The sequence below is a fragment of the Phasianus colchicus genome, chromosome 12, assembly GCF_987193195.1.
Source record: "Phasianus colchicus chromosome 12, bPhaCol1.hap1.1, whole genome shotgun sequence".
In the NCBI taxonomy this organism is placed as follows: domain Eukaryota; kingdom Metazoa; phylum Chordata; class Aves; order Galliformes; family Phasianidae; genus Phasianus; species Phasianus colchicus.
The window spans coordinates 3922611-3946421 of record NC_143447.1 but is presented as its reverse complement, the minus strand read 5'-3'; the positions used below and the strand labels follow the sequence as shown (position 1 = coordinate 3946421).

The 23811-nt window shown below is 41.4% G+C and overlaps 2 protein-coding genes across 5 annotated transcripts; one reads left to right on the top strand and one right to left on the bottom strand.

Moving 5' to 3' along the window:
• The first annotated feature begins 1379 nt into the window (after nt 1–1379).
• Nucleotides 1380–13847, top strand: CHRNA5 (cholinergic receptor nicotinic alpha 5 subunit). Its single transcript, XM_031616367.2, has 6 exons — nt 1380–1550; nt 6825–6976; nt 7404–7448; nt 8626–8735; nt 9694–10525; nt 12435–13847. The coding sequence occupies exons 1-6, from the start codon at nt 1433–1435 to the stop codon at nt 12594–12596; spliced, it is 1419 nt and encodes a 472-aa protein (XP_031472227.2). The 5' UTR covers nt 1380–1432; the 3' UTR covers nt 12597–13847.
• Nucleotides 13847–21139, bottom strand: CHRNA3 (cholinergic receptor nicotinic alpha 3 subunit). Of its 4 annotated transcripts, XM_031616366.2 has the most exons (6): nt 20773–21139; nt 19384–19523; nt 19269–19313; nt 18220–18329; nt 15807–16818; nt 13847–15191 (listed from the first exon to the last, which is right to left on the bottom strand). In XM_031616366.2, exons 1-6 carry the CDS (start codon nt 20825–20827, stop codon nt 15063–15065), a joined length of 1491 nt encoding a protein of 496 aa, XP_031472226.1. In that variant the 5' UTR covers nt 20828–21139; the 3' UTR covers nt 13847–15062. The 4 variants fall into 4 exon arrangements, with proteins under 4 accessions (XP_031472226.1, XP_090004811.1, XP_090004810.1 ...); XM_090148685.1 differs by lacking the exon at nt 20773–21139 and having other exon boundaries at nt 15050–15191; nt 15807–16813; nt 19384–19468; XM_090148684.1 differs by lacking the exon at nt 20773–21139 and having other exon boundaries at nt 15050–15191; nt 15807–16813; nt 19269–19475.
• Between the last annotated feature and the right edge of the window lie 2672 nt (nt 21140–23811).

Sequence of the window (23811 nt, the reverse complement as noted above, 5' to 3'; positions counted from 1 at the left end):
GAAATGCGTTTACCACCATGCTCATATGCTGATAATAGAAACACAGACTTGATGTGGTAACCTTAGGTCAGGAGCAGCAGGTGCAGTGCAGTGGGGGAGCACTCATCACAAACAATAGATTTGTAATTCCAGTTGAAGCAATGCCCAGTTTGGAGCACACAGAAAACATCCAAACTCCACTGCACCACAAAAGAAAACAACATCGGTGGGTTTGTTTGTTGGGAATGTTGCTTGTTTGATTTCCGTGCCACACTTTGGGCTTTTGTTTACTCTCCAATCTTGTGCTGAGCACTGCCTGTGCACCGAGCACTTCACAATAAGAGCCACACACTGGATGTTTTGATGGTGGACAGCGTGCAGCACACAGACAGATTCTCAATATGAGGAATGAGCGTGCTTACTGCAGAGCATTGCGATCAATGCTGTGTGCTGGGAGGAACCTCCTGTGTAAGCAGCCCTCCTTCCACAGTGACTGCAGTACGTCTGGCACACACAGCCCAGTGGCACACACAGCCCAATGGCACACACAGCCCAATGGCACACACAGCCCAGGTGTGGCTGCAGGACAGGCAATAAGAAATACAAGAGTTCAGCAACTCAGAGCGGGGCTGCTGCTGAGGTACCCGTGTTGGTCGTTGAACATAAATAGCCACACTGTTTTTCTACAGCATGTGAATGCTTGAAGGAGAGAATTTTGTTGTGGTTATACGTTACCACTCTGAGTAATTCTCGTTCCAGAACCTACAAATGCTGGTCATTGTTTTGGACTGGAGGAGGTCCCTCGTTGTGGGCAGTGCTGTGCAGGGCTGCTCAGCCCATTTCCCGCAGCTTTCCTCTCTAAATGTACAAATCTTAACGGTGTTTTCCATGTGAGCTCGTCTCGCTTCGTGCCGGCTGCCTCCAGTGCTGCTGATGCTGTGCGCACTCTGTGTATTAACATTGTGGTGCTTTAGGAAAAAAAGTCACTAATATTTCACAGTTGGTGCATTTAAAGTTATCCCTTCTCACAGCTTTTTGGTTACCGGGTATTGCAAATAGGTCCTGTAAGGAGCTTTCGTTATAGACGTTAGCTACCCGTGGCAGGTGGAATTATCCCAAGTCTTTTTTTTAGCTCGCATCAATTAATTTGTTTTGCGATTGAAAGTTCCAAACCGTTCTGACTTAGAAACTGTAATTCTGTGTGGAAGAGCGCTCAGACAGCGCCGGCTCGGAGCTCTCCCTCAGCAGCAGCCGAGAGCCGACCCTCCGAACCACAGCGGGGCTGCGGAGCGACTGGCCCGGGCCGCTGCCCTGAGGGAGGCGGTGAGGGAGCGAGGGCGGGCAGCCACAGCGGCTTCCGCCCCTCGGCCGCTCCGCGCGGGGCGTGGTCAGAGCCTCCCGCCGGCAGCGGCGCCCCGTGCCCGCCGCGGGGCTCGGAGGCGGCGGCGGGGCCATGGCCGAGCTGAGCGCCGGGCTGCGCTGCGGCCGCCCCCTGCTCCTCCTCGCCTGCCTCTTCGCGCCCGTCATCGGGAAGCCCGGAGCCGGCCCCGCCGTCCGCGTCTCTCAGGCGGGTAAGGCGCTCGGCGGGGAGCCGGGCGGGGGGTACCGCTCGGCTCTGGGGCCGCAGCCCGGCTGTGGGCTGAGGGGGGAGCGCTGCGGTCGCTCCGCGGTGCGGAGGGGCGCGGGGCAGCGCGTTGTCTCTCGGAGTTGAGGAGCGGCCGCCTCACGGCCCGCTGCGGGCGCAGCGCGGGCTGAGGGGTGCGAGGCAGGGCGTGAGGGCGGGAAACGAAGCTTGAAGGAGCAAAATCGATGTTCCTTCAAGGAATTATCGATCGGGAATTATTTCTGAGTGCTTTATGGGCGCGTCGCTAAGGCTTCTGCCAAAAAGAATGATAATCCGGGAGTCACAGCATACGAGCAGGAGGGAAATTAATGGAAAATAAAGTTGGCTTTTCTGAAAGCTCAAAGTTTAGGAAAGAGCCCTAGGTAGGGTGTAAAGGAACTCGATTGCATTGCCCTCTTGTTTTTAATTCAGCAATCACAATTGCTAAATGTGACCGAAAAGATTATTCTGTAACACAGTGTTTGGAAATGCAGCGTTTTCCATCCTCGCAGGAGATGGTGAAGATCTCTGATGGGACCCGTGCTTCTTCCTGACAGCAGGAAGCCACGCGCCTTCCCCTCCCAAAGGGCATCTTGGCATTTATTTGTTTATTTCCACCCTTCTTTTCCTCTTTTTGTTTTCTTTGGTGATTCTTAGAACGCTTACTTCTGCGATGCATAGCCTCTAGATTAGGTCTGTACGAGCAGTTTGGCTGTGAAGGTTCTGTGTACTTGCTCATCCTTGCACTTCTTGCAGATCGCAGAGGGCTGCCTGCCATCCCCGTGCTTTTGTGATACAATCCACAGTGCAGATGTTTGGAGCAAAAACAGGCAGCCTGAAGGTGATTGTATCTATTTCCTGATGAGCTGCAGGCTGCGTGACAGTATAGCATGCTGCTGTCGTATAAAATTTGTACATGCACTCATTAGTATGAGCAGTAATTATCCCTTGATGCTAAGCTCTTAGGTGGCGGTCTAGTTATACTTTCCAATTATCAAGCTGGAAACTTTGATCTTTTAAATTCAAGTGAGTGTAAGAACTGTTTTCCCTGCTTTCTACATGTAGATCTTGAGCCTTTGTTCGTACTGGTTAGGACTAAGCAGCGTTGCAGTTAGAAATCTCTGACAGTTTCATGTCTGCAATACGTCACTTTGTTCTGCTGCTGGCTGGCACGATACTGCTGTGCTGGGGGAGAGCAAACAGAAATGCTCCAAATGACTTGAACAGCCTGGAATAAGTGGAAATATGTACAAGTTCCCGCAACACATGTCTGTCTTGGTTGTACTCTTAACCTTGGAAGTATCTAGATATCCTCTGATGAAACCAAAGACCGTGCAGAAACTGTAACTTGTGATCATTTTAAGGAGTAGAGGGATTTGTTGTTATGTTACATATGTCTTCTGATTAATGAAGCAGTGGCAGGGGGTTCTCTCTCTGTGTTGAGCTTTCTTTATATTTTTTTCTTCATATTTTTCAGTTCTGTATAGTTCATACTGAAAATAGTCTGGCTCCACTTTTTCCTGTCTGCTGCAATAGTACTGTGGCTTGCACTTAAAACTGTCACCAGCTTCCAATGTAGTCTGATGTGACCAGATCTGCTCAGGGAATTCAGAGGATAATCACCAATGCTCGGTGTGGAAAATTTAGAGTTTATAGGAAAGATGGACATTTTAAATAGATTTCCTTTGAAATGACCATGGGACGGTTGTAGAATAAGATGTTAAATCTTTCCACTGCACTTTTAGCCTTCAAAGTGCTCCCTTTGTTATAAATTGTGTGATAGACACTGAAAATGAGAGTATTGTCTTAATAAAAGTGCAAGTGTACCCAAGCAGGTGTGCTGTGTTAATACAATTCCCAGGTATGCAGGCAAGCTGTTGGGTGTGCTGCAGTTTGTAGCAGGCATTTATGGATAGCAGGCTGTACACTACACTAGAATACCATTAAAGAAGCAAGTTTTAATTATAAAATATGGATATATGGCCGTGATGATTATCCTTCATAGTGTTCTTTCTCATTGTAATGGTATTAAATAAGAAATCTGTGCTAGAGATTCTAAATTATAATGTTAGACTTCTAAGAAGCCCCCTGCACCATGGATCTCTTCTCAAAAAGCTTCTACTTCTAAAGCACTACTTCTCACCAAGTAGTGATCCAGTTGTTTCTGTTACTAATTGCATTTCCTACTTAATTTTTAACCCATTGTAACCCTGTCAAAAGTATATTCGCACTGCATCCGTGTTCTTAAGGTAATGATACAAAAAATGAGTGCTCTTGTTTGTCTGTGATTGCAGAATGCAAATTTTGGCCGCTCTCTGATTTGATTTTTTTTATTTTGTCCTGTACCCAAAGTCACACCGAGGAAGTCTGAGTGGAGAGAGCTTTGGGTGCAAACAGAAGTGTTGCCTCTGGGATTTACCACTGTAGAGTGCAGCTACCTGTGGTTTAGGCTGCAGAATTTACTGATCTCCACCTGGCTGAAGCCACACTGGTACAGGCATGCTTAAAGTGGCCCTTCAGGAGCTGAAAATCCGCTTCAGCGTGAGGCTTGTTCTCCACTTTGCTAATCCTTTCCATAGGTTTAGCCTCTTCCTGCTCTTTTCCAGTGGTGTAGCCTCCTCCGAGTGCCTGCTGCCTTTTGCTAGCTGTATTTCCCCTCTTTTGCTCTCTTCTGTACTTTTTTTCTGCTAACCACCAGTTCTTCAGATTTTTTTAAATTAGTGCTGACACCAGTAAACAATGGTTACACACATGATAATTTTTAAAGCACGCAAATACACAAAGAAGAGTAATTGAACACATGCAGTCCATGCAATGGATGAGCTGTGTGGTCCTATTAAATAACATACAGAAAGATGAGAGGCTTGTTTTATTTTTGCCAATTCTTCAGACCTTGTTACTGCCTCCAACCTCCTTCTGGATATAACCTCCTCTTACAGCTTATTAGTAAGCAGAAAAGCGAGCTAGAAGCATGAAGTGTGGATATTTCCACGACAGAGTGGAAAATAGAGATAATTAGTTGAATTATGCTGTTAGTAAATATGGTAATCTCATTAAATCAGCGAGTATACTGTAGGTCTGAGTGTGAGGTGTTTGAAAACCTTGCTATTAAGCGTGGAAAAGTGGTAAGGGCACACATCCCCATTTAGCTCAGCATAAGAGAAGCTGCGTCTGCAAATGGTGTGTACCTGAAGGGTGCTGTGTTGGTGCACAGGAGGTCATCTTACAGGAGCACAGAGACTGTGACAGTGCAACTCTGCCTCTGCATTGCTTCAAGGTCAATTAACGCTCACAGATTGTTCACAAAATTCGGTAGCGTTGGAACTGTAAAAGGAAAATGCAATTAATGCTCATACAAAAATCATGTATTTATGAAACATAAGGCTGGAATGTACACAAAACTATTCATAATTGAGGAAATAGGGATATAGAAACAGAGAAATTAAGTTGTGTCTTCAGGAAGTGTTCTCTCAGATGTCTGTAATAAGCAGGGCTTTGTAAATCCATGTGCAGTTACAAACGGGAAAAAGCCCTTGGCTAAAGAGTTTGCTTTGAACTTAAATATCAGTAAGAATTTGTCATAGTGGTTCTGCTGCACTGTTCTGACCAGCAGCGCTGACCGAGGTGGAGAAATTCCCTCGTGGTCGGACCCTCACAGCACAGCAGAAGCTGCCACTGCCCGCAGAGCGCTGTGATGGGTGGGAGGAAACCAAAAGCTGCGGTGCTGCGCTGGTCTGGGCTGGGTGCAGCTGCAGGCAGGGAGCTTTGGTGCATTTCAGTTGGTGTCTTCAGTCTAGCCAAGTCTGCCACAAATGCAAGACCTCAAATTGTCGATCCAGACAACTCGTTTTGTGTTAAAACAAGTGACAGGCAAACATTGTGCTACCTGCGCTAACCACAGCCCTGCAATCTTAGGCAATTCTGGAATTTTAGTCCTCTGCTGTGTCTGATCATCGTGATTCGCTGAATATTTGTGATAATAAACTTTAAATAGAGATCTCTTATATTGCTTGTAATTGATCCTTCTGTTTCCTTTGTCTTCTTTCACGAGAATGGTTAAACAGAGTCATTTTTCTGCAAGCATCGTTCACTACTTCGTCATCTTCTGTGGCGTGCACAGAATTCACCTCCTTGCCAAGCAAAATAATATTAATCTTTTAAATCTCTCCTCGCGTGCATGTCTGCCTCTGGTTTTAATCTGTTTATGCCATTCTGTGGTGCTTTCCTATTTTCGCTGCATCTTTTTTTAGATGGATACTGTTAGTGAGCACATCATTTCTAGAGAGGTCGTGCCATAGCTTTATGTAATGGTGCATTAAAAAGAGATGTTTGTGAACATCTTTGGATTACTTTGCCCCTTAGACTGACTATAATAATTATGAAATCTTTCTTTTGAGTAGTTTCAGTCAGTTGAAATCCCATCAGTGAGCAGCAAGCCCCTTTTTTGAAGCAGGTTTTCATGAGTTCTGGTGGTCTGTGTGACCTCCTGGGTCATCGTTTGTTATTTTCCAAAGCTCTTCCAAACACTCCATTCTCCAGGGAGATGGGAGGAGACATTTAATTTGCTGTTCTTTTGTTAACTGTACAAAGACTTTGGCTGTTGTAGGTCATCAGTCAGTCTCCAGGCACTGAAATGGATCCCTGAGCACTCTGAAAATGAAGTGACTGACTGCATGCTATTACTTAAAAAGAGAGGTGCCTTCCTGTCTATAGAAAAATAGAGGATTTACTGGTAAACAGATTAGCACATGTATATAAAAAAGATGTGGGGAAAAGTACTTTACAAGTACTACAAAGCTTATGTGTCACATATGCACAAACATTAGAAGAAGCAAGGTGAAGATTGCTACATTTCAAACAAGAGCAGAAGCTCTTCACTGTACTGAAGGCCTATATGCTGGTTTTTAAAAGTACCACTGTGGTTTAGAACAATAGAACTTCAACTCCTCATAGATAAGTTTTGAGTTTTAGAGATTTCCATGGTTGCATGGCACCTGGCAAGTGCCACAAGTTAAATGACATGAGTGCATTTTGCCTTTGTTATTATTAGTAGTAAAAGCATCTTCATTTCTTCAGCAGTACTGAGGTGCTAATATAGCCAGGTCATTTTATAACGTTCTGACACAGCCTTGGCCATGCTTCTAGATGGAAGGGATGGGAAACTTACTACTACCTGAGCATATGCACACAGATGTACCCTATTTGTTTTAATCACTGTTAATAAGTTGCTTTTATTGTGCAGGCGTATCTGAACCTTCTTTTATTGCCAAGAGTGAAGATCGTTTGTTTAAACATTTATTTGAAGACTATCAAAGATGGGTTCGTCCAGTGGAACATTTGAATGATACAATAAAAATCAAGTTTGGTCTTGCAATCTCTCAGCTAGTAGATGTGGTATGTACAGTAAATAAGTTTGTGTATTTCATTTTACTTTTTTTCCCAAAACTTATTTTCTTCAAATTCTTCTCAAATTGAATCAGTTGGTTTTTCCACTTCGAGTTTTTCCTCCACAGGTTTCTTGTTCCATCTTGTTTCCATAGAAAAACAGTAAGAGTGCATGAAGTACAGTCAGATGAAAAAAAGGAAGAGAAGAAAGAGAATCACAGGAGGGGGAAAATACTGCTTTTTAAGCATTTCAATAATATAAGGACATAACCATTAAGTTTTAGAAGATCTCCTAAAAATGTATTAGCAAAGACTGGAATGGGTTAGGGGTGCTTTCTGTTTTGTACATCACAAACTTGCATCAACTGTAGCAGTGAGTTACTATGTGCAATGCAATTTTATTGTTTTAATAAAATACATTTTTATACATTTTCAGGATGAGAAGAATCAGCTGATGACCACAAATGTCTGGCTGAAACAGGTATGTGTAAAACAGCAATGAATTCTGAGGTTTCATAACTGCAAATCAAAACTTGGATGCAACTTTCCTAAATATTTGTTTGCTCAGATGCAGTAGTTCTTACTTTGCATAGTATGTTTACATTACATCACTGGTAATGCTTGAAAGGATGAATTGTTAAAAAATTCAGATAAAAAAAAAAAAAGAAATATGTTTTTAAAATGTACCTCCTAAAAAGAATTTTGAGACTGCATTGTATGGCTGCTGAATAGACCAAGGAGTGTGTTATCACCATGATGAAAATTACTGCCTCCATAAAACAAGTTTTCTTTCAAGATCTGTGTTAAGAGAAGTATGAAGGGTTTGTGTGTTTTTTTATATATTTGTTTTAAGATATTTTTCTTGTCAGGTGTTTAGTGAATAACTGCCACTGAAATTTTCAATTTCAAAGTTGTATGTACTTGTTATAAAAAGCTGATTTTCCTCATCACAGCATTTGTTTATGGGCAAGAGGAAGCTACAGGCTTGATAATAAGCCAAGTCCCATGCTAAACTTAGTGGCCACTATTAGCCTGGGAAATGCTTCTCACAAATCATTTTTAATTTAACTTAGAGAAGTGGTTGCAGGCTCTAATTGTATTTACTGGCTTACTAAATTATTTTTATTTTGGCTATTTTTTTTTTCTGGTTCTTTCCATTCTCTTCTCTCCAATAACTGTAAGTTTAGGCATTTGTTTTCAGGAAAACTTTATTATTACTTAGCAAGCAGAACTTACTGCAGTTAAGTCAGCTCAAATGAAATAACAACTGACCTGAATGTATTTACAATTCTCTCTGATGAAAAATGCAAGTTTCTGAGCATTTCCCCCTCCAGAGCTTTTAGTTCAAATATAAAATGCTATCTCTATTTATAATGCTTTTACATGTGTAAACATGCTCTGAAAAAAGATTTTAATATTATGAGGTCTGTATCAAAATACTGTCAAACGGCTCTTATAATAAAACACAAATCCTGGACAATGTTGTTAGTTATCTGTTCAGCAAATTCAGTGTTGTATGTGAATTTCAGAAAACTTACAGAAGTGTGATGCATTTGTTTATTTATTTTAAATTGCCGGTATGTCTGTTTTTATCTGATCATGTCCTGCTTAAATAAACTCCACCGTTATTATGATATCTACACTTCTTGCATCTACAGGAATGGATAGATGTAAAATTAAGATGGAACCCTGAAGAGTATGCTGGAATAACATCTATTCGTGTCCCATCGGATTCCATTTGGATCCCAGACATTGTGTTATATGACAAGTAAGATTTTAATCTTTTTATATAGAATACCTTTTCCTCTTTCTAACATTACTCTCCAATCTGCTTGCAGGAGGCTTCTTGAATGGATGCATGTACGTTTAGTACATTCAGAATTTGCCTCCAAATGCACATTGATTTTGTTGCTACATTAAATGCAAGTTTTATTTTGCTACTGTGTCTTTTTTAGTCTCTTCAAAACGTTTATTTTCATTTCTTCTTGTAAACCGTTGTCTAGAAGACGATGTCTCTCACAGCATTGGGTGCAAGCTAATAATGTAGAGGCAGTATGCAGCAGGAGGAGAGTAACAAATTCATAATGTTGTAACTCATATTTAGCATGGATTTAAAAAGAAATGCACTTAACAGAAAGTTTGTTTTTTTCAAGAATTGATGGAACCCAGAGGAAATAAGTTTCGAATGAACCTTTCTGATCAATTCAGGTGCATATGCAACACTTCTAACATTTTCTGGCTTGGTGAGTCAAGAGAGGCTGATTATAATTTCAAGCTTGGAAGTGGAGCACAAGTGGTGTGGTTGTTTTTTTTCCCCAATTATTGTGATTTCTCCAGATTTAGAAGTATTTGTGCTGTATTACCAATAGAAACATCAGGGTTTGGTCAGGCCGCTAAAGGTCAGGATTTCTACAATCCCTTGCTTGAGTTATCAGGGCTGCTGTAAGTTGTACAGATCTTGTAGTGACTTGGCAATGTTCTTCACTTTTGTGAAGGTAGTTAACTGTGTGAGATTCAGGTTAAAAAACAAAACCAAAACAAACCCCACCCCCCCCCCAAAAAAACCCCAAACCCATAAACCAACAAACCCCCCAAAAAACCAACCAACCACAAGAAGTAAACTGTGAACACAAAATTTTGGCAGTGAAAGGGGAGAAAGAAGGAGCAAACAGCTGAAACAACAGTAACAAAACATCTCTTCCTCCGTATATCTCTTTTTCTTTCAGTGCAGATGGACGTTTTGAGGGGACGTCTACTAAAACTGTGGTAAAATATGATGGCACCATTGCTTGGACTCCACCAGCAAATTATAAAAGTTCTTGTACTATTGATGTAACCTTCTTTCCCTTTGACCTCCAAAACTGCTCTATGAAATTTGGTTCCTGGACTTACGATGGCTCCCAGGTTGATATAATTTTAGAAGATTATGATGTTGACAAAAGAGACTTTTTTGATAATGGAGAATGGGAAATAGTGACTGCAACAGGGAGCAAAGGAAATAGAACTGATGGATGCTGCTGGTATCCCTTTGTTACATATTCATTTATAATTAGACGTTTACCGCTATTTTACACATTGTTTCTCATCATTCCTTGTATTGGACTTTCTTTTCTAACTGTCCTCGTCTTCTATCTTCCTTCAAATGAAGGTGAAAAAATTTCCCTTTGCACTTCAGTCCTGGTATCTCTGACTGTTTTTCTTCTCGTCATTGAAGAGATTATTCCATCGTCTTCTAAAGTTATTCCACTTATAGGAGAATACTTGGTGTTTACTATGATATTTGTGACATTGTCCATTGTGATAACTGTCTTTGCTATCAATATTCATCACCGTTCTTCATCTACGCACAATGCTATGGCACCTTGGGTTCGCAAGATATTTCTTCACAAACTTCCCAAGCTGCTTTGCATGAGAAGTCATGTAGATAGATACTTTGCTCAGAAGGAGGAAAAAGGAAATATGAGCGGATCAGAATCATCTAGAAACACCTTGGAAGCAGCTCTAGACTCTATCCGATATATCACAAGGCATGTTATGAAGGAAAATGAAGTTCGTGAGGTGGGTGTTTTAGTCGTGTTAAACTCATTTTGTTAAAAGTGGAAATTTAAAAAAAAAAAAAAAAAAAAAAAAAGGTCAAGCCAACTGAAACGAAGCACAGCAACAAGGAGGAATGGTTCACTATGTGATCGCATTCAATATGTGCTAGGTTTTCTAGTTTTTATACTTCACTGGAAGTCATATACTTGTTTCTGCTGGAAAGAAGTACGGGTATGTACTCCAGTACTGCTCCAGTACTGAGGTACCAGGTTGGTATAATGCCATACATGAACTCTTGACATATTTCTGCTTTCCTATAGAAGCCCATTTGGTTGTTAATCAAATATTTTCAGAGACACATGGCTGTTACAAGAGCATGTCCAGTAACTGCTACCTGCAGTGCTGCTGCATGTTGTTTTCATAATGAAAGAAGTAGGTATTTTTCATTTTAGTGTAGTACCTGCAGGCTACATGAAAAATACATTTGATTTACAATTCCAGAATAATTCCTGCTAAGCCCTTTTCTTGCACCTTTCATTTCCAAATATAGACAATTTTAAATTCCGTAATTTATATTAGTTTAAATACAGGTTGTCACCATGGATCAGTCATTTTGTGCTGAGATCAGACATTGACTGGATGACCTGCTGAGTGATCTCTTCTAGCCCTATTATCATTTCCCTTTTGATATAATTTAAAGGATTTTTCAGCCTGTGCGTTTGCACACTGAGCTATCTTCAGTGTGGGTGTTTATGCTATGCAGGTAAGATCATTACAAATTAGTTTTCCTTCCTTGCTTTAAGCTGGCACCTCTTGTAGACAGTTGCTGAGAGGTATGTACTCTTATGTTAGCCTTGGAGCAAATTAATTCTTCTAATGCAGCTTCTTGGGACTGTACCCTGATATTATCACAAGGGATCCAGTCTGGATTTTGAACACCTACTGTACTGTCAAAATAGGATTCTTGTATATACAATGCAGAGTATGTCCACATATATACAGCACAAATAGAATAGTTTGCTTAAATGTATAGTTTTGAGTAAATTGTGAGTTGATTCTCTTTATCAAATTACTTTATTCAATTGTTTGTGGCAAGAAAGTTGATAGGTTTTTTTTTTTTTGGTTGCTGCAACTCTAAACATCAGAACTGAACATACAGCTGACTGGGGGTTCACTTACATTTTGTTATTTGGCCTCTGGGGAATGCAGGCTTTGATTGCAGAAAGATTTTAGCCCTGGTTGTTGAAAGTAAAGTTTACACAGCTGGTGTTGTAGCCTTGCCTTGCAGGATGCAGTAGGCCTGGGAAATGCAGATAGCTCCAATTGAAATGAAAGTTGCTTTTTTGGCAGATTTAATTTGCTTGCACGATTATATCAGCTGTACTTGCAGAACTGTGTGTAGTTATAAATAATCCTATCAAAAAGGGAAACAGTCTTGAAAGCACTGTGAGTGTTCTACCTGGAGTGTAATTCCATGCACCAGTAACTGCACAGTTGTCAGATGTTGTGTGTAATGCTAGAGCTGCTGTCGGCTGTTAATTGTTTGCAACTCTAGCTTCTACCTGGGAGTCCTACTCTATGGTGAGGCTGTGGCATGAATCCTAAATCCTCCAGCATGTTATTAAATTGCATACTGATTTTCTCTCTGTATAACTGAAGATGTTCAATGCTCATCAGGGTCAACTGCTCCACTAAAATTTAGCATTTGAGCCGCATATCTTACTGGTCTACGTAGAGAGAAGTGTTTTCCTGCTGTGGGTCACAGTGTGATTTATTAATACATGTATATATTAAAAAGGAGGGGGTTATCAAATTGATCTGACTAGGAGGGGGAGAAAAATGTGAAGTGATTGATTATTACGGAGTCTGATGCTATATTTTCACCCGCTCTTGCACATACTGGACAGCTCTTATGTTCTTTGTTTTTTAGGTTGTTGAAGACTGGAAATTTATTGCTCAGGTGCTTGATCGAATGTTCTTATGGGCCTTTCTTCTGGTTTCAATAATTGGATCACTTGTGTTATTTATTCCTGTTATTCATAAATGGGCAAGTATAATAGTACCTGTGCATATAGGCAGTACAAATACATAAGATATTTTTGGATCTGTCTCCTGCTAACATCATTCTAAAAAGTTTTTGGAGTGTTAAATTTCCATGCATGTTCTTTGTAGGCATGTTTCTGATAGGAAAAAAAAAAAAATCCTAAACCTAAAAATTATGATGTTAAAGCATGACGTAGGACTCACAGAAATCAATTTGCTTAGTGCCAGTCTACTAAGATACTTGTACATCAGGTCAAAGTCAAAGACCTTTGCAAATATTTGCATGTGTATGTTAGAAGCAGTATATACTGACACCTACTGAGAAGGATTGAGATTTTTTTAATGAAGATCACTGTAGCCCCATTATTAAGTTACTATGGAAAATGTTATATTTATTATTAAATTTTTGCAGGTGCTTGCACAATAGAGTTGTATTTCAACTTATTATGTGAATGAGAACTTGTATCTACATAGTAAATGAAAAATTATAATAAAAACATCAATTGAACTTCCTTTTCAGCAGACCAATAAACAGAGCATTCTGACTGAGTTAAGCCTTTATAAATTGTCAGTGGAATTTGCTGCTAAACTTAAAATCTTGTTAATTATACCATACTAATGTGACCTTGTGATATATTGAGCCTTAAAATGCTTACAGGGTACGTGAGTATTGACATCTCTTTGTCAGCTATATCTCATATATGTATATTTAAAATTAATAATAATTATAAAATTATTTATTCTATCTCTAAACTATATTAATTAAATAATGGATGTTAATTTTTTAAATTGATTCCAGTGCTGCTATTCTTAAAAGTTTTATTTCTGGCAGAGACTCTAGAAGAGAATGTTTTTCCTACACTTTAGGTTTTGTCAGTTTCTTTGTTCCTTCATAACAGAGCTGTATCCTGCAGGGCTATCGTACAGCTTTTGAAGTCCCCTGCACAGGGAAATGCTGCCAACTAATCTGTAAAAACATGCTATTATTTTTTACCAAGTTATAAATAATTCTGGTTGAAAAAGAAATGACTCTTCCTCTTCAGTTACACAATTCCATCTGGCGTTAGATATCAGTATTTTCTGCATTCCCATCATAACTTATTTTAAAAGTGAATTTGCAATCTGATTTAATCCATTAGTTTTATAACTTTCTCAGTATTACTAATATTAATGCATCAGAAACTATGTTTGAAAACTACAGAAGTGCTTTGGACATCTTATTTCTGTTCCAAATGCAAAGTTTCTTTTTATAGTCCTCCTTAGCTTTAAATTACTTACTACAGTTTACCCTTATCAGAAAAGAAAACAAAGCAAGGATATTAGCCATGTATCTTTTTAGCTACCCTCCTGTACCTTGTTCAGTAATGTCTGAAGACTCTTAATTATATCATGGGGTAATTGGCAGCGTGGCCAACGGAGTTCCAGCCTTTATGCTAGTAACTAACAGTTTTTGCAAATGCATGAAGTTCTTTCAGTCATTTCTATAATCAGATCACGATATCTGTGGATGAAAAAGATATGCTGGAATCATTGGGGTTTTCAGCTCATCCTCAGGTGTGTGTGAAATGAAATTATTTTTAATAGACTCAGAAGCATGGGCCTTTACTTCTTTCTGAATGTGTTGAGATGTAACTAATATAGCTTTTGTCTCTTGGTCAAAATAAATGAAAGAAAATCACAATTTTCAACAGCTTGATTCTCTTTATTTTCACGAATGTTACCTCATTTGATACCACTGTTTCTAAAAAGTTTCCAGTTTGGTACAGAGAGAACAGTTTATATCTTTACAAAACATCTCATTACAGTATTTTTGTTGTATTGTTTATCCAAGCTCTCAAATCATTTTCAGTTATTGGTTTAGAAAAAGAAGACATATACCTAAGACATAATTTTAGCATACTTTACAGAAGTATCTACTTGCTTTCCCTTGTATAAAACCATCACCTATTACTCACTTATTATTCCTTTCCTAACAAACCTGCCCACGGACCTTTCTTCCCACAGTTTGAATGGATTTATACACTGGGTGGCAGTGTTCTGTAGCGTTTGGTATGTATGCTTCCCATTTTGTCCTTATCAAGGCATACATTAAATTAATATGAACTTATTTCCAAAGGTCCTATCATGTCTGGTGTTAAGTATCTTCCATTCAACTCTGGTAGCCTGAAGTACTCAACTTGTCTTGATTCTCTGAACATCTGTATAACTTTCAGTTTATCAGCAGCTTCTTAAAGAGTTTCTGTGAAGTTTAATATACAACCCACATCTTTTTCAGCTATTGTGAAAAGGAACTGGCAAGCACAGCACATAATACTTGGAGAGAAAGTTTTAAACATTTTTTTTTTCATGTTATCACATTTTTTAATAAAGCCTTCTATGTCAAGCAAAGTTGAAGCCAAGAGAGATCCTTATTCTACTACTGAAACACAGAAGAGCTATCAGGTGCTGGGGTAAAGAGTGCAGAGTTTGGTTGGCACAAGTCCTATCTGATTTCACAACGTGATGTTTTAAGGTTTTACGCGTCATCTCCAGTCATCAAAGGTTGTAAAAATAATCCTGCTGTTCCCAGAATGCATACCAGGATGAAAACCCATAGAAAAATACGATCAATTACCATGGCAACATATTTCCAGTCATCCTGAATCTGAAAAATAAATAAAATATTAAGTTGGCATGTTTATTAAATTAATAATTAGCATTAGCAATTAGGAATATTTCACATCGTGTGCAAATAATTTTTTTCAGCTTTCCTATGTTTTCATTGATGAAATCGTCTTGAAGCAGCTTTATTTGAATATGCTATTTGTGCTAAACCAAAAGCTGCTTCAGATACAAAAAGTTGTTCACCAATTCATCAAACTTTTTGGGATACTACTTCTGTATGCCAACACTGAAAGTAAAAAGCTTTATGTCCTTAAGTGATCAAGACTAGCCAAAAAAGCTTACTGAAATACACTACTGGTCTTTAAACAGTATGTTGCTGATGAATTGGTACACAGTTACCTTTACGTTTGGTATACATTTTGTAGGCAATGCTGAAATTTTATTACGTTCTCATGCAAGATGTGTTGTCAATAAAGAGAACGTTGTGCAAGGGGAGCTGCTCTCCAAAATTATCTACATTCAAAGCTGCATGTGTTTGTAATACAGCTTATGTAATTTACTTATACCAAACAGTGGTCTGTGTTGTTTGTTTGTTTTTTCTTCAAAGCAAATTGATCATAAATGCAGTTTGAGTAATAGTAAAATATATTCTTACCTCTTTTGCTTCATTCTGCATTTTCATATTTTCTGCAATGTATTTAACACTTTCAATAGCATCTCTCATTTCTGGTGACAGAACTGAAAATGAAAACAGAGGATCTACAGATTCAGAGCTGGAACTTCTTGTGAGATTGCCACTGAAATCGGAAAACTTCATTCGTTGATACTGGCAACAGCTGCATGTCACGTCTTGACATACAAAGCCATCTTTGCAGCATTTGATTTCAGAGCTGTTGAAGCAATTTAAGTTTGAAAACTCAGAAGTGTAAAATGGCTTTGGTTTCTGATTATTCTCTTCATCGCTCGTCGGCCTTGTCATAAACATGATCCTGGGAAGTAAGTTCAAGAAGATAGTTCTCACCCACACAGGCATGGTGTGTGTCTTGGGTGTTCTGTAGTGCACGTTTAGAACGAATACCGTAATGACAATAGACAGAGTTACAAATATCATAGTGAAAAGGAGGTATTCCCCAATAAGAGGGATCACCAGGGAAGTAGAAGGTATGGTTTCAGTGATAACAAGAAGAAACACCGTTAAAGACAGGAGGACTGATATACAGAGTGTCACCTTTTCACCACAGTCTGAGGGCAAATAGAAAACTAATACAGTCAGAAAAGAAATTAGCAGACATGGAATAATCATGTTGATAGTGTAAAATAAAGGTAAGCGTCTAATGTAAAGAGAGTATGTGATGTCTGTATAGATCTCTTCACAGCAGTTATATTTAATGTCATGTTTATACCCAGGAGCTTTAATAATGGCCCATTCTCCACTCTCCCAGTAATCTTTCAGGTTCATCGTAGAGCCGATTAAAACCAAGTCAATTTTGGCTTTATCATAAGACCAGGAACCAAACTTCATGGTGCAGTTCTGATAGTCAAATGGGAAGTAGGTTACATCTATTTTACATGAGCTTTTAAATATAGCTGGGGGTATCCAGGTCACATCACCCGTGTACTTCAGTAGAGCCTTTGTCTTGTCATCAACCTGGAAATCCCCAACTGCACTGCAAAGCAAATGAAAATAACATCAGGATGCAACTGATGCAGGTAGTTTTAGGTTGTCATTTCATTTGTGGAAGCCAGCAATTACATATGCAATTCAGCTCCATGTCAGCATGCAGGACTGTCAGTGGTTGTCATAAATTATCACAGTTAAAATAAACAGCTTCATAAATTTTGATGACTTGGAGAATTTGAAAAAAAAAAAAAAAGATTCTCTTTTACAGTAATAAGATAGTGCAGCCAATATACAAAACAGCAAAAGTTAGAACCCATGGGGCCAATATCAAGGGATATCTGCAGTACTGATATCTCCACCTCTTCTGTGGACCATGAAGGCAGTAAGTAGTGTTGGGGTGCATCTTTGCCTGAATTGTGTATTCAGTGAGGTTTTCATAAAGTTTTGTATTGCTCTCCTGGTCCCATCGATCATAATAAGATCCATGTGATAATTACATTTGTTTATACAAAAAATGAAAATGTAATTTTCATTTTTATGGCTGCAGTTAGAGAAGTACCAGTGTCACTGCTCTTCCACAGACTTAGGCTTTGGATCTATGTAGTTAAACACATCAAACTGAGAGCAGAGGGATCCATTTAATTATGGTTTTGCTCTTCATAATTTGACACCTGGTTATGGTTTTAGCTGTTACTTTTATATGCTGTAGGGAAGGTGTCAAATTATGAGTTTAGCGGATAGAAAGAACTAGCTTGTTTGTGTGTTTCAGTCTGACTCAGACAAGAAAAGTGCAGTCCAAGGGAACTTACTGTCATTTCTCTTATCAGCAGTGTTAAAAACAGTAGTAAAGTTGGGGTCTTGTGAAGGGAAAAAGTAAACCTTGCTTTGGCCTGCCCACCCCCAGTGCTTGCACCTTCAGGTTAGGACCTGGCTCGTGGCCAGTGATGCTGATGTAGATGGCATGTAAGTAGCAGAGAGATGGGACATTGCAAAGTAGGCTTTTTCAGCCAGTTCACTGAATTTGTTGGTATTTATTAGTTTTTAAAAAATCAGCAGCAGTTCCTCCTGTAGAATCACAGAATGGTTTGGGTTGGAATGGACCTTAAAGACCATCTTAAAGACCATGTGTGAAGACGTTTGGACTAGATGATCTTATAGGTCGTTTCCAACCTTGTGATTCCATGATTCTATGATTCTGTGATCTAGTTCCAAGCCCTTGCCGTGGGGCTCAGATAGCTTTCACTGGGTCAGGTTGCTCACAGCCCCGTTCAGCCTGGCCTGGAGCACTTCCAAGGATGGGGCACACACACTCTCTCTGGGAAACCTCCTCCAGCACCTCACCACCACCACAGCAAAGAATTCTTGCTTCCATCTCACATAGATCTTCTTTCTTTGAGTTTAGAACTGTTATGACTCAATTAAGAAAACGGGTATGTGGGAGTCTTACTTGTTATATAATACAATATCTGGCTTCCAGATCTGGCCAGAGGGCACTCGGATGAATTCAGCACCTCCATAATCCACTGGATTCCACCGAAGCTTGTAATCATTCCAGATCTAATTACAGAAGAAATGAGTCAATGCATTAAGTTTGCAAAGAAATCAAAATCCTGTGGACTAGAGTCAAAACAAGTGCTGTGGGATGGCTTTTAGGGTTGTTTTATTTTGGATACCACCAAGATCAGCTGTTTCTTAATCACACATCCGCGTCAGGCGTTTGTGTGGGTCTGGAGGTGACTCAGTCCCTGTACCAGTGGATGAAACAAGGTGAAAAAGGGAGTGTAGGACGGGAGTAATAACTTAGGTCTCAAAAAGCACTGTTAAACAGTGGAAATGGATTGATAGGTGGCTCTGTCGCTGTGTGAAAGCACTGAAGGACAGACCCATGTGGCGTTATTCAGTCAAGCAACTGTTCATTAGTGCTCATTAAAACCCAGCTCAGCCAAATCGATGATTAAGATGAAGCTGCCTATTAAGTTGGTTATGCTGACCAGCACAGTAAGTAATTGCCTTTGTAACCTATGAAGTTCCTTTTAAGCGCAGGCAGCATTGTTGTGCTCGCTGTGGGAGCGGCTGTGTGACCCGAGAGCCCCGTGCCGCCGTGACAACAGCCTAGGGCAAAACGTGGCTCTCAGGGACTACACTGAGCGTAGGAGGGTTACTGCTGCAGCTGTTCGCCCTCAGTTTAACAGCTGCACCTCGACGTATTTAAACGCTGTGCTGGTGTGAGGGGCTGGTGGCGGTTGTCGGTTGAGGCGCGCTCGCCCTAGCGGGGCTCTCACAGAGCCCGTGGCGGGAAGGAGCGCGCCGCGTGCTGAGGTGCTGCTACCGAGCGCCGCTGGGGGGCAGCAGAGCGCCGGGCAGCGAGGCGCTGCGGGCGGGAAAGCGGCGCTGAGGGGAACGGCGCGGAGGCTCCGCGTGTGAACCCCGCGACGCCCCGCCGGGCGGCCGCCTCATCCCGGGCTCGTCCCGCCGGGTTCGGGGAGCGCTACTCACGTGCTTCAGCCACAGGTTGGTCTCCATGATCTGGTTGACTTCGTCCTGTAAAACAAAGGCGTGTCGGGCGCGGGGCCGGCCCTCCCGCGGGCGCCAGGCGGGGTCGGATACTCACCACTTTGACCAGCTGGGACATGGACACCTCGAACTGGATGATGACGGGGTCCGAGATGTTCTTTACCGGGCGGACGAACTGGTTGTAGTTCTTGAAGAGAGCCGCGTACAGCCGGTGCTCGGGCTCGGAGCCGCCGCAGCCTGCGGGGCGAGGCGCAGGGCTCTGGTGTATCAGCGCTGCGATACCCCGAGCCGCACTCGTGTGCGGCAGCCTGCTGCTGTGGGACAGCTGTGTGCTGAGCTGTGTGCTAAGCTGTCCGGCAGCCCTTTGCTCTGAGCACCGCTTTGCTTTTAGGAGGCTCTTCCTTAAGGTCTCCCAGTGCTTCCAAACTGAAGGACCTGATTTGTGCTTCTGTCTGGGTGTTACAGCAAACTTGTCGAAGGCACAGAGCTAACAGCTGCTGAATGAACCCTGCAGCCCCTTTGGACCATCAATCAACAGATATTTGCAAGGACGTTTATGATTTTTTTCACCCTCCTGGCTAGTATCTTTCGTGAATGAAGCAGAGGTATCTGCAGGTGATGGAGCTGAGGTGTTTAACAGCAGGTGTTACTTTCTGGTCTTTGTAAGAGCTCTTATCTCCCTGAGACAAGGAAGTTCCCCTCATGTAGCTGTGTTCAGATCACACCTGGAAGGTGATTTCATTTCTCAGATTAGCGAAATCACTCAAGCAGAGTTGCTCATTGAAAAATGAGCATATTTCTTTGATACTTCTGAACTGCTAGCATTGCCCTGCTGGGTGTGTTGTTTTGTTTTTTTATTTATTTGTATTTCATCTCCCAAATCAAGGCTTCCTGGAATTCATACTCAATCTCTTAGATAAGTCTTGTTTAAGCTAAGTTATAGCGACTCTTTATGATGGCCAGTCCCAAACTGCCAGCCTTTAAGTGTGCCTGCAGCAGTTGGATTAAATCTGTTGCCCACTTTGTCTCCAGAATAAACGTATTAATGTTGGTTTTTTTTTTTTTTTTTTTTTTTTTTAATTTAAACGTTTTGCTGCTTTATTTGCAGAGGTAAGGCACTGTTCACAGCACGCATTTAAAACTTTTTAAGATTGTCTCTCTTCTAATCCTTAATTGCTCCACAATACATAAAACCAAGCCTTTACGTGTAAGGTGCTTTCTCTTCTCAACATTAATATGGCTTTGTGTGTCGTTTGGCATATTGAATCCAGATGACTTAATTACCTCACAAGGAAGAGTTAGAAGCAAGACAAGACAAAAAAGCCGAACAATGTAACAAACTGTGGTAGGATTCTGCACGTTTCATCCCTTAGTTTGGCATAAGCTTCCACACTTCTTAAAATAAATTGGCACCCGAGCCATCTCCTGCTCACCTGCCCAGTTCCTCCTCTACCAACAACAGATAAACAAATGAAGGATCACTCACCTTGAAAGAGGATGCAAACAGCAGCAGTTAAGAGGAGGGTGTGTATGCTCTGCATGGTGTTACGAATGACAGCCTGGTGACAGAGGCTGCTAGAGATGAGCTGAGCTGCTAGGATTGTCTGAGCACAGCCAGCGCAGGCAGCTCCGCTCCTGTGATGCGTGCAATGCCTGTGAGCAGCAGCACCCGGCACGGCGCTGCGCAGTGCGCTCCTGTCAGCTGGGCTGGGCTGCCTCCGACCCTGCTTCCCAGGCTGCCAGAGCAGGGAAAACAGAATGAATTGCAGATAAATACTGTGGACAATGAGCAGCGTCCCAGCGTGGGTAAAAGTCTGTGAAACGGTATGTAGGTGAACACGGTAACTTGACAGTGCTGAAGATTTTTTCAATCAGCTGCTGTACAAAATCCTTCTTTGTAAGAAGCTCGTGCCAAGTTAGTAGGAGAAGTCTAGTTATTAAAAATCTTATAATTGAATTGTGCCAAAATGAATATTGGTATTAGGGATGCTTGATTTAGCAGTGAACTGAGATCGTGAGATGCAAATTTCCAATTATGCTGTGAACATTGAAAGTTTTTTCTTGGCTGCATCTCATCCATGCAAACACAAGTGGTAGGTGCCTGACTGTAGCCTGCTTCTTCACTGTGAGAAAAGGATGGTGCTGTTCCAAGAAGTAATTCAGCCTGGAGCACCTCTGCTGTGAAGAAAGGTTGAGGGAACTGGGCTTGTTTAGCTTGGAGAAGACAAGGCTCCAGGGAGACCTCATTGTGGCCTTCCAGTACTTGAAGGGAGCATATAAACAGGAGGGGGAATGGCTGTTTACGAGAGTGGATAGTGATAGGACAAGGGGGAATGGTTTTAAACTGAGACAGGGGATGTTTAGGTTAGATATTAGGAGGAAGTTTTTCACCCAGAGGGTGGTGAGGCAGTGGAACAGGTTGCCCAAGGAGGCTGTGGATGCCCCATCTCTGGAGGCATTCAAGGCCAGGCTGGATGTGGCTCTGGGCAGCCTGGGCTGCTGGTTGGTGACCCTGCACGTAGCAGGGGGTTGGAACTAGATGAACATTGTGCTCCTTTTCAACCCAGGCCATTCTATGATTCTGTGATTCAGTTTGACATACATAACTTGCCAGGATCTAAGTGCAGAGTGATGGGATCAGTAAGAGCAGAGGTTGGAGCTGGAGGCCTAGCATGGGCAAAGTGTTTCAAAGTAACTGTCTTTGGACAGTTCTTTTTTTCGTGAGTTGGGAAGGTGGAATTTAGGAATGGTGTAGGATCCCAGCCTGATCCCAAAAGTATCTGTTGTCGAACCCTTTGGGGGAAAGAAGATGAGAGACAATGGGACATTCTATTTGGAGTTCTGGTGAAGGTTACTCTCTGTGCATTGTCCTTGTAGAGCTTCTTAAGACTTGTAGGTTCTCACTGCAGAAATAATGGTTTTAATCTTTTCTTACTCTCATAAAATAATCTGAAACTCTCATAACTCTGAAGTTAAAAAAGAAAAGATTCCCCCAAACAAAACAACAAAAAAACAACCAAAGCTCTTTGGGTAAGGGTCATCCTCTATCAACCTTTCAGAGCCCCAGCATTTGATTTGTCTTCCTTTCAGTCAAAATTGAGGTTTGCAGTGTGGCTCATTCCCCAGGTGCCCATCAGCTTCTGTGTTAAATTGTGTATTGCTTTTTGCCTCCCCTGGAACAGCCAGGTGGCGCAGGGCTCTGCTGCACACATCCAGCAGCAGCTGGTGTGGAGGGAGGAGGAGGGGAGAGAGCACAGTGGGACTGCACCCTTCTTTTGGGTAGTGGTGAGAGGGAAGCTGTGTGGCACATGGGACTGTGTCCACCAGGTGCTTCTCTCCCTGCTGCTAGGGAAGAATAAATGACAACCCTCTTTGGTGCTGTGCTAGGTAGCGCCAGGAGAATGAGCATCAGACTGGATTCAGCTGCTGTTGGCACAGAGCTTGTTTATCCTGTTTGCTCTATCTCTCAGAGCATCATTCACTGCGTCCCCAGACACATGCTCTTAGGATAATTTCTGTAATTCTATTAGCTTTGAGGAAATAGGCTTTACTGTCCATTTGATTTTATTTCTTTTTTTTTTTTTTTCAAGAGAACAGAGGCACTTGGTCTTGTAGCTTAACCCTTTATGGATATGTTTCCTTGTCCTTCCTCCTCATTTTGCCTTCATGCTCTCCATGAATGAGCAACATTATAACTGGGATTTTTGTTCATTTCTTTTTAGTTCCAGCTAGAAATGAGCTAAAGCATCAAAGGCCAGATCACAGCCTATGTTCCCAAAAATTCAGTGTCTAAACCAGAAGAGTTTAGAAATGGCTGATCTCTAGAGGCAGTGAAGAGCCATTGTATCCAGAAATACAGGTATTTTGTTTATTTGCCAAATTGCTGAAATGTCCAGCTGTGTTTGAATGCACAGATATTTTGTCGCTAACATCATATGATGGAGCTCCTCGTGAAATCAGCTCAGGTTTGTAGCAGGATTATTTTCTATGTCTGGGGAGAGTGATATGATAAGAACACGTCACCATGACTGCATTGCAGAACTACATAGAAGAAGGATTCTTACAGGCAAGGGAAACTTCATCCACCTAAGAATATCTGCAACAGCAAACTGCATTGCCAGTGCTTTTTAAAAACCACGTGTCATGTCATGCCCCTACTCCGTGTGTTTCTCTGTTAAGATTTGTTAAGATCAAATCATGACCAACTCATGTGATGAGGAAAAGATTATTCTCCTATTCTATTCTGCAGTATTGGTGCTTCTGCAATTAAAAGCTGTCCGTGATGGTCTTCATTTGCTTTCGCTGTGAGAGTGCAGAGACAATCTCAGATACACTCACCTTGAGGCAAATGGCACACATGTGGTGGTGCTGACAGTGCTGCACATTCCGAGGGCATGCAGGATGTTGTACTCAAGGCTTTTGTAATGGTAGGGAATGGAGATAGTGTCACCAGAGCCTTTTCCTCACTAGAAGGGAGGCAAAGGTTGGTTGTGTGCTTTCACGGAAAGAGTTTAGTGAAATGACC

What these genes read in the sequence shown, in the direction of transcription:
- CHRNA5 (XM_031616367.2), top strand. Translation starts at nt 1,433, where the DNA reads ATGGCCGAGCTGAGCGCCGGGCTGCGCTGCGGCCGCCCCCTGCTCCTC. An exon ending in CGTCCGCGTCTCTCAGGCGG is followed by an intron (nt 1,551 to 6,824) that starts GTAAGGCGCTCG and finishes TTTATTGTGCAG; the next exon opens with GCGTATCTGAACCTTCTTTT. An exon ending in CAAATGTCTGGCTGAAACAG is followed by an intron (nt 7,449 to 8,625) that starts GTATGTGTAAAA and finishes TTGCATCTACAG; the next exon opens with GAATGGATAGATGTAAAATT.
- CHRNA3 (XM_031616366.2), bottom strand. Translation starts at nt 20,827, where the DNA reads ATGCAGAGCATACACACCCTCCTCTTAACTGCTGCTGTTTGCATCCTC. An exon ending in CCAACCTGTGGCTGAAGCAC is followed by an intron (nt 18,330 to 19,268) that starts GTGAGTAGCGCT and finishes TTCTGTAATTAG; the next exon opens with ATCTGGAATGATTACAAGCT. An exon ending in TGCAGAATGAAGCAAAAGAG is followed by an intron (nt 15,192 to 15,806) that starts GTAAGAATATAT and finishes TTTATTTTTCAG; the next exon opens with ATTCAGGATGACTGGAAATA.